A 15,079-nucleotide genomic window follows, 5' to 3' on the forward strand; every position below is an offset into this window, starting at 1 on the left:
TATGTTCTCTCACTGCATTTTTGCTGCGTTTTTTTATGCAGCAAATCCTGATGTCTTGCCAGGAAGGTTTGTTAAGGATTTTTCTTACTTTTTTGCTGCGTTTTTTCACTGTCCTTTTGTCTCTTTATGAATGTACATGAAGTTCAGTGAAAAAAAAAAAATCTCATCAGTTTTTGGCACAAAAAAAGCTGAAAAAACTGACACCTGCGTTTTTGGTGCGTTTTTTAACCACCCATTATTTCCAATGGCTGAAAAACGCTGAAAAAACACTGAAAAACTGCTAAAAAGCCATTGTTATATATATACATGCACATAAAGTTCAGTGGAAAAAAAAATCTCATTCTGGTTTTGGCACCAAAAACGGTGAAAAAATGCTGAAAAACCTGACACCTGTGTTTTTGGTACGTTTTTTCTGCATTTTTTTCACCACCCATTACTTCCAATGGGTGAAAAAACTAGGAAAAAAGGCTGAAAAAACGCTGAAAGAAGAGACATGCTTTATTTTGCAAAAAAAACATGAAAAGCACAAAATCCTGAACAAAAAAAAAAACAAGATATAGGCATGACATTTTTGGAATCCCATAGACTTTGCTAGTATTGTAAAACGCAGTTGAACATTTGCATAAAAAAGTATCAAAAAATGCTGAAAAAACATTATGTGTGAACATAGCCAAAGAAGTCACATGTTCACACATTGCGTTTTTTCATCGTTTTTTTTTTTGTGTTTTTTTATGCAAATTTTCTGCTGCGTTTTACAGTACCAGCAAAGTCTATGAGAATCCAGAAATCTCATGCACACATCTTGTTTTTTTTAATCAGTATTTTGTGCTTTGCATGTTTTTTTGCAGAATAAAGCATGTCACTTCTTTCATCGTTTTTTTAGCATTTTTCACCCATTGGAAATAATATGTGGTGAAAAAACGCTGAAAAAAACGCAGGTGTCAGTTTTTTCAGCTCTTTTTTTGTGCCAAAACCTGCTGAGATTTTTTTTTTTCACTGAACATGCAAGGACAGTGAAAAAAATACAGCAAAAAACGCAGAAAAAACGCACCAAAAAAAAGGAAGAAAAATCCTGAACAAACCTTCCTGCAAGACATCAGGATTTGCTGCAGAAAAAAGATGCAGCAAAAATTCAATGTGTGAACATAGCCCATAGCAAAAAAACATGCAAAGCACAAAATCCTGATAAAAAAAAAACAAGATGTGTGCATCAGATTTCTGTAATCTCATAGACTTTGCTGGTACTGTAAAATGCAGCAGAAAATTTGCATAACAAAACACATAAAAAACGCTGAAAAAAACGCAATGTGTGAACTTAGCCTTATTTCCTGCGTTTTAGCGACAATTTTACCGCGATATTGATGTGTGTTATTGCCGGCGTTTTTGCAGCGATTTTACTGCTATTTTGATGCGTTTTATTGCCTCCATTTTTGCCGCAATTTTGTCGCTATTTTGCCTGCTTTTTTTCAGTGCATTCAATGGGTGAAAAGCACAGGAAAAAATGTACAGAAAATTGACATGCTAAATATTATTTTCTATTTTCGCTTTTGGTGCGTTTTGCCTGCGTTTTTCACCCACTGAATGCACTGAAAAAAAAGCAGGCAAAATAGCGACAAAAATGCACAGAGAATTGACTTGCTGAAGATTATTTTCTGCACCAAATCTTCAAGTCAAAAAATACTCAACGTGATGCGTTTTTGTACAGCATTGAATGCTTTTTTGAAGCTAATTAAAGATATTTGAAAAAAGAAATGTGGGACATCGCTTTAAGGGTATGTGCACACGATCAGGAGCCGCTGCGGGTTTGATGCTGTGTGTCTATGCAGTGTCAAACCCGCAGCAGCCAGATGTTACAGCATAGTGGATGGGATTTGTAGAAATCCCATGCCCACTATGCGTTCATCTGTGCCTGTGAATCATCCGTGGACTCAGACATGTAGCGCATCTTTCAAGCATGTTAATTTCTCTTGCGGAGTTGCTAGTAGAGATGAGTGAATATTTCAATGTTCGGTTCAGATTACGATTGCCAATTTTGCAATATTCGCCAATTTATTAGTTGAATATTGGCCAAACATAGCCGAACGCCATTGGATTCAATGAAGGGCATAACCAAACGCATACACAACACCTTCAAACGGGGCCAAAAGCTGCCAAAACTGCTCAAATTAGAGGCAGACACCAGGAAAAGCGCCATCAGTTGACCCACAGTACAAGTTTTATAATGGCGCAGCAGCAGTCAGCCATATGCCATGCATGAGGTATCAGGGTCTGGGCCAGAACTTACAGCTTTGAATTTAACATCAAATTAAGATGAGGTGGGCGAGGGATCGGTGTACGCCTGCTGTACTGGAAGCCCTTATACCACACGCAGCAGATCAAGCTGCTTTTCTGCTCAGACACACTCAGGTGGCAGAAATTATGGGTTTTAAGAGTAAAGGAAGATGAATGATTAATATCCCCTGTCTCAAGTATTAGCATAATTATTTTGCAATGTAGAAACAATAATCTAATTTATATATTCTAGTGTTGAGCGAGCATGCTCGTTTCACCCTTTAAATGAGCACGCTCGGGTACTCACCGAGTACTTTTGGCGTGCTCAGGTACTCGCCGAGTACTCTCGGCGTGTTTGGCTTCTCTATGTGATCCGCTGCGGCTGCATGTGTCACAGCTGTTAGACAGCTGTGACACATGCATGGATTGCCTAAAAAACAATCTATGCACACTCGCTCAACACTACCATACACTTGTTACACCGTAAACTGTGGAACCTGGATCTCTGGAAAAAAAGTGCCTGCTTCAAAAAATATAGGATTAGTATTAGACTGAGATACCCTTGTATCATTATGGGATATCACATTCGAATCCTCTGAAAAGGTCTGGTAGAAATAGAAATTACATGAGGCTGAAAATGACAAGCCTCTGGCTAGTACATCAATTTGAGCTTGCGTTAATATTTTTGCAGATAGCGTGCACACTTGAGAGTCTTTCAATGGTGGGTCCTCTTGGGATAGTGATGTGCAATTTTATGTTTTTGCCGGTCTTTTCAAAGAACTTAATACAACTATAATTTACCACTTATTTTTAAATATAAATTTGCCTTACCTGAATTTCTGTGAGTTCTATTTTGTCTACTTTTCACTTGCTCTGTCCATAAAGTAGGATAGCGAGACGCAAAATCTAAACAAGAACAAATTTATATTTTGTACAGTTACAGGTATTATAAAAAAACAGTTGTATGAATAATTGTACAGTCTGGGAATGTGCTACAAAATTAGACAGAACCTTGTTCAAAAACGGTGATGTTTTTGTTTATCATTTTTTTTTAAATCACAATCTCTTTAACCACTTAAGGAATGGGCCACTTTGTACATTAATGACCAAGCCACATTTTTTAAATGTGACCAGTGTCACTTTTTGAGGTAATAACTCTGGAACGCTTCAAGAGATCCCACTGATTCTGAGATTGTTTTTAGTGACATATTGTATTTCATGATAGTGGTAAAATTTGTTCGATATGACTTGCATTTATTTGTGAAAATATCGGTAATTTGGCGAAGATTTTGAAAATTTCACAACATTCAAAATTTAAATTCTCATGCCCTTAAATCAGAGAGTTATGTCACACAAAATAGTTAATAAATAACATTTCCCACATGTCTACTTTACATCATCACAATTTTTGAACCATAATTTTTTTTGTTAGGAAGTTACAAGTGTTAAAAGTTGATCTTCAAAACCACATTCAAGAAATTTATTAGCCCTACAGGTGCTTCACAGAAATTAATGGAATATGGAGGAAAAATTAACATTTACATTTTTTCCACAAAAATGTTACTTAAGCCCCAAATTTTTTATTTTCACAAGAGTAACAGGAGAAAATAAACACCAAAATTTGTTGTGCATTTTCTCTTGAGTAAGCCGACACCCCATATGTGGGTTAAAAACTACTGTTTAGGCGCATGGCAGGGCTTGGAAGAGAAGGAGCACCATTTGACTTTTTGAACGCAAAAATGACTGGAATTTAGAGCGGAAGCCATGTCGCATTGGGAAAGCCCCTTTCATTCTTTGGATCAGTACAATTCATTTACAAATTGTTTATATTTACACCATGAAATAACTTAATAAAACTTTTTAGTTTTGTCATCTTCTGAAAGGTATAGTTTATTATCTGCTGTTGAGACTGTACAGAGGCTTTTTTGAGGGAAGAGACATACTTTTCATTTGCTCCATTTTGGTAATGTTTTTATTGTGTTAATTAATTGATCATTAATACAAAATTTATATTTGTATAGGTTGTGTCATAATGGATGGAGCAAAAACAGTTATGATTTGATTTTTTGCCCATGTTCTTTTATAATAAAGCATGTTTTGATGTAAAAAGTGATTTTTGTATTTTTAGCCTAATATTTTTATTGGGCTTCCATTTATCCTAGCATTGTATTGGCATTTGACAATTGGAGAGACGGTAATTGATCGGATAATGAAGGGAGCTCTTCACTCTGTCAAACTCCTTCCTGCCGTGGCCAATTTCCATTTTTTCTTTTTTGTTTTCTCCTCAAATTCTTCCAATTGTACTTTTGAATGATACCATTCATTTTGCCACATAGTGCACTGGAAAATGGGGAAACAATTGAAGTGTGTGAAATTGCAAAAAAATGCAATTATGAAATTGTATTTTGGGAATTGTTTTTATGGAATACATTTTGTAGTAAAAATTACCTGCAAATGTGATTCTCCTCATCAGTACGATTACAGTGATACCAAATTTGTACAGTTTTTTGATTTTTTTAGTGGTGAAAAAAAAAACAGAATTTTGAAAAAAAAAACTTTTTTTTAATTGTGTCGCCATTTTCCAAAGCCTGTAACCTTTCTTTCGGTAGATGGAGCTATGTAAGGGCCGATTTTTTGTGGGGTGAGGCAACAGTTTTATTAAAGGGGTTGTCCAATACTATTCAAAATAGCCCACTGTGTTTTTATGATGAAAAGAAGCTTCTTTCTAATTACCTTCCGCTGCTGTTTCTGCCTGTGAGCGGCGCAATCACTGGCAGCGCACAGGCATCACATGACCGCCAGCTGCAGCCGGCTCTGACATCCGCTGATGTCACGTCATGGTTACGGATGCAGCCGGGGGTCTCTTCTGCGTTCCACCGTGGCTGCTTGGTTGTGGGCAGGGTTACCCCCCGCATCACACCCAGCATCCACTGCACGCTCTCCCTCTCCCCATTCATTGGGAAAGCGCGCGGTGGATGCTGGGTGTGATGCACAGGGTAACCCCGCCCACAACTCAGCAGCCACTGTGGGGACCCGAGCGCTGAGTCACGTCTCACTTGACCCTTTTAATACCATTTTGGGATAAATATGACATTTTTATTGATTGTTACAGCATTTTTTGCAATATTTTGATGACCTGACCCCAAACCACACAATTTTGGCATTTTGTTTACAGATCTGGTTAATTATTTTTATATTATGAAGTGTTGACGCAGCAATATCACATATTTTTATTTTAAAAAATCAGTTCTCTTTATTTTTAATGGGGGAAAAGGTAAGTGAATTGAACTTATGTTTTATGTTATTGATATTTTTTAAAACTTTATTTTATTTACTTTTCATTGTATCTATTAATTCAATTAGGGGACTAGAAATTGTCTGATCGCTTGTAGAGCAATATCACAGTATTGTTGCATATAGTAATTCTCCTTTGAAGCCCGGCCACACGTGAGCCCACTCCATACATTAGCTACTCACTTGCACTGTGCATGAACAGCGGATGTCGGTAAGGGGTTAAATGTCGACATGAAGATAACCCATATTTTCCTATGCCGTAATCCATCTGTGCGACATGTGTTTTTGAAAATGAACAGTGGCATGATGCGACTGTTCATGTTGTAAAGCAGAGAAGAATGAGCTGCTGCGAGCGGGCCAATGAAATGGGGTGATCTCAGTGAGATCACCACTAGCACCGTGAAAAAATTCTCATGGTGCTAGCGGTGACCTTAAGAAGGTTACCCCAGTTCAATGTGGGCAGGTTCATTTCCAGCCATTTTTGCATTCATTTTTGCCCTGCCATGCTCCCAAGCAGTAGTTTTCACCCACCTATGAGGTATCGGCGTACTCAGAAGAAATTGCACAACAGATTTTTGGGGTCTTTATTCTCCTGTTATCCTTGTGAAAATAAAAATAAAATTTTAGTGGGAAAAATTAGATTTTTTTATTTTCACTGCTTATAAGCTTCTGTGAAGCACATCTAGATACATTCCTTAAAGGGTCTAGTTACCAAAATGGGGTCACTTGTGGTGGATGTTTCAATGTTTAGGCACATCAGGGGCTTTCAGTTCCACTGTTAAAGAACTTATAATAGAACTACCGTATTTTTCGGACCATAAGACCAACTTTTTTTCCTCCAAATTTGGGGGGAAAAAAGGGGTGCGTCTTATGGTCCGAATGTAGCACAAATACAGTTGTTCTAGTGCTTACTGTGGTGTGGTGCGGAAGCGGAGGCGATGAAGCGTGGTCGCGCTGCAGGTAGCGGAGTCGCACAGCAGGACGAGGGATCACACAGCAGGGATCAGCGGCGACCCCATTAATGCACTATGGCCGTGTTAGACAGGAGGAAGGGGGCGGTCTCCGGTCCAGATCACGTGCAGCAGTGGCGTCCTTCACCCTGCTGTGCGACCCCGCTCCCTGCCTAGTCGAGGCAAACAGTGAGGCAAGCATTATATTGCAGTTTAAGTTACAGCACATACAGTAAAACACTGTACCACTGTGGTGAACTATAACTCCCAGCATGCCATGGAATCTGCAGGACATGCTGGGAGTTATAGTTTTCAGGGCAACCACTTGACATAAATGGTACCTATGGACTCTTAAAAAGGACATACTGTACGTGGCTGAAGTCATACAGCCAGTATCTGATACACGCTGCCTGTAGATCGTGCATCATGCATTAGGTGCTGGCTGTATGACTTCAGCCACGTGTATTATGTTGTTTATGTTGTTAAATATTTTACCACATTATTTCCTTCAAAAGTTTTTTTCCCCTATTTTCCACCTCTGGGTGCGTCTTATGGTCCGGTGCGTCTTATAGTCCGAAAAATACGTTATTTGTTAAGGGAGCATTGCTGGGACTCGTGGTTCCACTTTCCCAAGAGTTTACATTAGAGCCATCAATGAGGAGGATTTTTACTCATTGGGTTATTAAGTGCAACAGTTCATGTAAGCGTTTCAACATTCGCGGCAACCAGGCCACAACGTTGAACTGTAATTCTTGCCTTGCTTCAGTCATTTGTGGGTTAAGTGTTAAAGCTAGGAATGTGTCTGCTGTCACTTAATGACAAAGTGTCATCCTTAACATCCAGGCCTGCTAAAAAGCACATCCTAGACCTTAAACTCAGAATATCATTTTCTCTTAATGAGGTATTATTTCTTTTTCCTGTTCCTTGTTTTGCTATTATCCCCCTGTAAATAAACCTTTTAAATTGTGACAATCATCTCTTGTGATTGTGTATGCAGTGTGTACAGGGGTTTCACGACTCGACCTCTGGCACAAGACTCCTCAGCATTCCCCTAGAGCTCCTAGCAAGTTTCGAGTAGAGGCACTGCATTATATTGAGGTGAGAACTATCGGACACCCTGCCCACAGTGGTGGCTTAAAGGGGTGTTACACACTGATGACCTATCTGTATAGTATTAATAGGTCATCAATATATTCTCACTGGACAAACCTATGCCACTTAATGAAAGCTATAAAATGTTTCTTTTTGTTGATTCTTTCCATCAAAATGAAGGAAAAAACTATATGTACCCCAAGATAATCTAAACAAGCCCTTACAGAGATTTGTAAAAACCCAAAAACTAGTATGGCTCTTCGACGATAGTGATAGAAAAACAAATTATTATTTAATGAACATGTATTTACTGTGCAAAATTAAAAGAAAATTAAAAAAATATCTACAAATATATCATTATAATATCACCATGAGTCACAGTTTAAGGGTAAGGCATTACTTATTTACTTAAATGTTGCATGGCAAAAGTGCTTTGCTTCAATTTCCCCCATATAGGGTTAATAAAATGTAATCAATAAGTGGGTATACCCAAAAATGAGGTTAATGTAAAATACAACTTGTGCCACAAAAACGAGTCCTGAAATGGCTACGTCAAAGAAAAAAAGAAAAAGTTACGGCTTTCACAAAATGATGAAAAAGGAATATGACAGCATGCTCCTAAAGGGGGTTTTCCTACGAACAAAAGTTAATTTTAATCAATAGATTTTGGAATAATAATAATTTCCACAATTGGATGTGTTTAAATAAAATGTTCCTGTTCTGAGATAATCTTATAAATGTGCCCCTGCTGTGTACTGTGTAATGGTTGTGTCTGACCGTGCAGGAACAAGGTCTGATCATACCACAGCTCCTGGGCAGGGGCGGAAGTAAAAGAAAGTATACAGACATTACAGCAGGGGGGTCACAAATTATTCTTTCTTTGAAGTAACACATTGTTTAAAAACAGGCAGTGAAATGTTTTACCTCACAGAAAGAATCAGCTGTAATTCAATGCTGTAATATCTGTATCCTCTCTTTTGCTTCCTCCCCTGCCCAGGAGATGTGGTATGATCAGACCATGTTCCTGCACGGTCAGACACAGCCATTACACAGTACACAGCAGGGGCACATTTATAAGATTATCTCATCACAGGAACATTTTATTTAAACACATCCAATTGTGGAACTTATTATTATTCCAAGATCTATTGATTAAAATCAACTTTTGTTCATGGGACAACCCCATTAAAGGTTAAAAAGAAAATGTTAAATGAGGGATATTTTTGAGCTAGCAAGTCCTCCTTGAGTAAAGTCAACAATGTGTATGTACAGGATATGATCCATCATAAACAGGCAAAAAAAATAATGAGTGATACAAAAAATAAAGTAATATTTTACCTTCTTCATCCCCTTGAGGTTGTGTTTCTAATGATGGAACAGAAACATCATCTACAATAAAAAGACATATTGTGAAGTCAGTTCAAAAGGAGGTTTTTATAAATTCTATTAAATTGATGGTCTATCCTTAGCTATTATTATTATTATTATAATTTAACGGCCTTCGTCTCGATCTTGAGCCATGGCGATCTGATGGATGAACGCTCTGTAGGAAGATCGATCTTGTTCAAGCCTAGATAGGTCCACCAAGGTCTTAGCCGTTTTCTTGATTGTATCAAGCCTTAACACAGGCCATTAATATTAGATCTATGGGGTTCTGATTTGCAATGCCCTTAACAATATAGTAATATCAGTCAGTATTTAGGAGATTAAAAGAAGAACAGATCTTTGATAATTAGTATTGACTACTGCTGGCTAGAAAATATCTTTGTAAAGAACCAGCACCAACTTCTGCTGAGTTGCTGGAGTGCATAAAGAGAACCCCTTACTTTCGTAAGGTAAATTTACTTGGGGCTTACAACCTAATGCAGATTAAAAAGGGAACAATACTTCAGCACTCAGATAAGCACTGCTAATATCCGCTGATGATCTTTCTTTCCTGCAGTGTATTGTTACTGATTTGTTCAGGAATGTTCTTTACCAACATCTTAAAGGGAATTTGTCACCAGGTTTTTGTTACCCCATCCGCAAACAGTATAATGTAGGGGCATAAACCCTTCTGGGCTTACTGGGCTGCTTGCTGCAATTTTGAAAAGCTCAGAGTTCTACCTGCTGCAGATCTAGCAGTTCTCTGAATACTTAGCTATAACCCCGCCCACACCACTGATTGTCAGCTTTCTGTAAATTCCGTTCATATGCAGAAAGCTGCTAATCAGTAGTAGGGGTGGGGTTATACTAAGCACATGAGTATGGAGGACTACATGGCAGCAAGGTAATTAGTCTTCGGCCACGGCCCCACTATCAGTATTTTGTCAGTATTCGGTCCTCCGTACAGAATAATTGGCCCCACATAGCCCTCCATACAGAATAAAGGCCCCACTTAGTCCTCCATACAGAATAATGGGCCCCACATAGGGGTGGAGGTTCTGGTGTCGCAGGCCCAATATAACCACCTTGCGGGCCAGATTTGGCCCCCGGGCCGGAATTTGACATGCATGGCCTAAAGGGAATCTGTCATCATGTTTTTTCTACCTAATCTGAGAGCAGCATAATGTAGGAGCAGAGACCCTGATTCAAGCAATGTGTCACTTACTGAGATGCTTGCTGTAGTTTTGATGAAATCACTATTTTATCAACAGGAGATTATCACTAGAGGACTAGTAAACCTGCTGCCAGGTAGTCCTCCACATTCATGAGCTCTGTATAACCCCACCCCCACCCCCACCACTGATTGGTAGCTTTCTACTTGGACACAAAAAACTGACAATCAGTGGTGTGGTCAGGGTTATAGAGAGCTCAATATTCAGAGAACTGCTAGGTCTGCAGCAGATAAAACTGATTTTATCAAAATGACAGTAGGCAGCCCAGTAAGTGATTCATCACTGGAATCTGGGTTTCTGCCCCTACATCATGCTGCTCTCAGATGGGGGAGCAAACACCTGGTGACAGATAGATTTGTTGGTAGAGGACATGACTGCAATTAAAGATGTCACCTGTGAGTTATTGAATATGATTGGAGTTTACATGACCATTGAATGACTCTGAACATTACTATTTTCATTTAACAAGTTTGATGTTACTCTTCCGAGTGCCATGTGGTAATATTGTGTTTCCTATGCTGTATTGCTTAGCAGCATTATGATGGTACATTTCCATTTATGTATGGCAGAAGTATTCAGTCCCAGTATGTTGAGGTTATCCGCTTACAGTATAGTGATGCTATTTAGTTATTGTATGATATTATTCAGATATTTTTCAGTTGGGTTATTCAGTGACTGAATTTTGCTGCTCTTCAGTCACTATATGGTGGTGTTGTGATGTTTAGTTATGGTATGGTGTTCTTCAGACATACTATGGCCATGCTATTCAGTGACAGAATGAAGCTGTTGTACAGTCACAGTATAGTAGTGTTACTTAGGCATTGTATGGTGGCATTCAGTTATTATGGCACTGTTATTTCATTATGATATGGTGGAATTATTCAGTCACCATATGTTAGTCTACTTCAGAAACACGATAAGTGTTATATTCATTCTATAGGAGCCTTGTGATTTGATAATGTTTTGGTCTGTACCACTCATACATTTCTGAACTAGATTTGCTTCTCAAGAATATATATATATATATGTATATATATATATATATATATATATATATATAGTACAGACCAAAAGTTTGGACACACCTTCTTATTTAAAGATTTTTCTGTATAAAGGCATAAAAACTATGAATTAACACATGTGGAATTATATACTTAACAAAAAAGTGTGAAACAACTGAAAATATGTCTTATAGTCTAGGTTCTTCAAAGTAGCCACCTTTTGCTTTGATGACTGCTTTGCACACTCTTGGCATTCTCTTGATGAGCTTCAAGAGGTAGTCACCGGAAATGGTTTTCACTTCACAGGTGTGCCCTGTCAGGTTTAATAAGTGGGATTTCTTGCCTTATAAATGGGGTTGGGACCATCAGTTGTGTTGTGCAGAAGTCTGGTGGATACACAGCTGATAGTCCTACTGAATAGACTGTAAAAGCAGCTAAGTAAAGAAAAACGAGTGGCCATCATTACTTTAAGAAATGAAGGTCAGTCAGTGCGAAAAATTGGGAAAACTTTGAAAGTGTCCCCCAGTGCAGTTGCAAAAACCATCAAGCGCTACAAAGAAACTGGCTCACATGAGGACCGCACCAGGAAAGGAAGACCAAGAGTCAACTCTGCTTCTGAGGATAAGTTTATCCGAGTCACCAGCCTCAGAAATCGCAGGTTAACAGCAGCTCAGATTAGAGACCAGGTCAATGCCACACAGAGTTCTAGCAGCAGACACATCTCTTCAACAACTGTTAAGAGGAGACTTTGTGTAGCAGGCCTTCATGGTAAAATAGCTGCTAGGAAACCACTGCTAAAGACAGGCAACAAGCAGAAGAGACTTGTTTGGGCTAAAGAACACAAGGAATGGACATTAGACCAGTGGAAATCTGTGCTTTGGTCTGATGAGTCCAAATTTGAGATCTTTGGTTCCAACCACCGTGTCTTTGTGCGACGCAGAAAAGGTGAACGGATGGACTCTACATGCCTGGTTCCCACCGTGAAGCATGGTGGAGGAGGTGTGATGGTGTGAGGGTGCCTTGCTGGTGACACTGTTGGGGATTTATTCAAAATTGAAGGCATACTGAACCAGCATGGCTACCACAGCATCTTGCAGCGGCATGCTATTCCATCCGGTTTGCGTTTAGTTTGACAAGCATTTATTTTTCAACAGGACAATGACCCCAAACACACTTCCAGGCTGTGTAAGGGCTATTTGATCAAGAAGGGGAGTGATGGGGTGCTACGCCAGATGACCTGGCCTCCACAGTCACCAGACCTGAACCCAATCGAGATGGTTTGGGGTGAGCTGGACCGCAGAGTGAAGGCAAAAGGGCCAACTAGTGCTAAGCATCTCTGGGAACTCCTTCAAGATTGTTGGAAGACCATTTCTGGTGACTACCTCTTGAAGCTCATCAAGAGAATGCCAAGAGTGTGCAAAGCAGTCATCAAAGCAAAAGGTGGCTACTTTGAAGAACCTAGAATATAAGACATATTTTCAGTTGTTTCACACTTTTCTGTTAAGTAAATAATTCCACATGTGTTAATTCATAGTTTTTATGCCTTCAGTGTGAATGTACAATTTTCATAGTCAAGAAAATACAGAAAAATCTTCAAATGAGAAGGTGTGTCCAAACTTTTGGTCTGTACTGTATATATATATACATATATAGAGTCACCACCATGCTGTAGATAACATCCTTTATCTGGACTGACTGATCTATCATATATACCTTTACACCCTGTTGTTTTCATACTATCAAGAAAGGGCATGGGGGGAGAAGTGGTAATAGGAACGTGTCAGGAACGTCAGAATTGTCAAAGATTCGCGCACACACAATCCCGATTACTCACTACGTAGCTATTGGCAAGCGATCAGTGAGCGTATAGCATACACACCGCCAAGTTCCAATGCATGGAATATGTGTATATGCCCTCGTACGGTCAGTGCCAGCTTCACGATAACCCAATTACGATTATTCGCTGCCACCACCAATCAGTTTTAAGATATAATACAGGCCTGATCAGACGCCTGCTTTCTGGTATCGTATGGCTTCGGGGAAGGAACGATTACAGAGCAAAAGAAACAGGACTATTCAATTTTATATTTAATGCAAAAGTAAGGTAGTGTTTATTAATAAAAATATACAACGATTTTACAAAGGGGGACAATACAATACAGAGAATGCAGTTACACAAATTAAAAGGCATTAACAAAAAACTTACTAGACAGATCGCAGAGACGATTCAGTTTAGCTGGAGGGGAGGAGCGCCAATTGATTTGGCCGTTATCCAGCAGGACCCATGCTTATAGAATATATACGGTATTTTTCGGACTATAAGATGCACTTTTTTCCTCCAAAATTTTGGAGGAAAATGGGGGGTACGTCTTATAGTCCGAATGTTTCTGGGGGTATATATATATACTGCGCTGGGGGGAGCGGTTACGGCGGAGGAGCGGGGCACAGGAGGCAGCAGCCACCTGCTGCAGCCTACACTGTCCCCGCTGCTAAAGAAAATGAATATTCACTGCTCCCCACGCCCATAGGCGTGGGGAGCACTGAATATTCATGCACCTTAATAGCGGCACACAGTGTATCAGCAGCACGGCTCCTGCTGCTGCCGAGCGATCGCGTGTGCCCGCAATTAAAGGGCATGAATATTCACCCCCTATCCACGCCCATGGGCATGGGGAGGGGGTGAATATTCATGCACTTTAACAGCGGGCACACGTGATCGCCCGGCAGCAGCAGGAGCTGCGCTGCGGCTATGCTGTGTGCCGGCTATTAAGGAGCATGAAGTCACTGCTCCCCGCGCACACAGTCCTGGCGTGGGGAGCAGTGACTTCCGGCAGATGATCTCTCCTTGTGAGTCGCGCATGGCAGTGACGTCATGCGCGGCTCACATGTAGAGATCAGTGCGGGCAGACAGGATGCAGCGCTGGAGGAGAGAGAAGAAAGGTGAGTAGGAGTGTTTATTTTTTTATGTGCAGCCTGATGGGGATTAGGGGGACCATGCATACTAGGATAAGGATGAGAGGGCCATACATACCAGGGTAAGGATGAGGGGTGCCATGCATACCAGGATAAGGATGAGGGGGCCATGCATACCAGGATAAGGATGAGGGGTGCCATGCATACCAGGATAGGGATAAGGGGTGCCATGCATACCAGGATAGGGATGAGGGGTGCCATGCATACCAGGATAGGTATGAGGGGTGCCATGCATACCAGGATAAGGATGAGGGGTGCCATGCATACCAGGATAGGGATGAGGGGTGCCATGCATACCAGGATAGGGATGAGGGGTGCCATGCATACCAGGATATGGATGAGGCGTGGCATGCATACCAGGATAGGGATGAGGGGTGCCATGCATACCAGGATAGGGATGAGGGGTGCCATGCATACTAGTATAGGGATGACGGGGCCATGCATACCAGGATAAGGATGAGGGGTGCCATGCATATCAGGATAGGGATGAGGGGTGCCATGCATATCAGAATGGAGGGGTGCCATGCATATCAGGATGGGGATGGGAGCCACGTATAATAGGAAAGGGGGGCATATCTACCAGGATGGGGGATATTATCAGAATTGGGGGACATTACCCCTATTCCAGTGTCAGCAGCAGACCCCCTCCCCATTAACAGGGCATCGTTTACACATTTTTTGCTTACATTTTTTTCTATTTTCCTCCTCTGAAACCTAGGTGCATCTTATAGTCCGAAAAATATGGTACCTTTTTATAAAAATTCTAACTTCTGCGATAACTCCTCGCTGGTTGATTGTAGAAGCTTGCAAATGATACCATATTTTTTATTTCGAATTTACCTTTCTTTAGAGACTACACATGGCATAGCTGCGTTCTGTTATTTCTGCCCTCTGGTGTTAT

General features: G+C 40.2%; 1 protein-coding gene across 1 annotated transcript in view; it reads right to left on the reverse strand.

The window, feature by feature from the left end:
- The window catches only part of SMOC2 (SPARC related modular calcium binding 2), a 748,277-nt gene that overhangs the window by 472,110 nt on the left and 261,088 nt on the right, over positions 1-15,079 (reverse strand). Inside the window, exons 6-7 of the mRNA XM_073672815.1 lie at positions 8,946-8,996; positions 3,103-3,177 (exon numbers count right to left, since the gene is read on the reverse strand). Coding sequence (XP_073528916.1) covers positions 3,103-3,177; positions 8,946-8,996 — 126 coding nt within the window. The remainder of the gene's footprint in view (positions 1-3,102; positions 3,178-8,945; positions 8,997-15,079) is intronic.

This window comes from Phyllobates terribilis, unplaced genomic scaffold (assembly GCF_046119375.1).
Source record: "Phyllobates terribilis strain yellow unplaced genomic scaffold, ASM4611937v1 Scaffold_3__8_contigs__length_932513732, whole genome shotgun sequence".
NCBI classification, from domain to species: Eukaryota; Metazoa; Chordata; class Amphibia; order Anura; family Dendrobatidae; genus Phyllobates; species Phyllobates terribilis.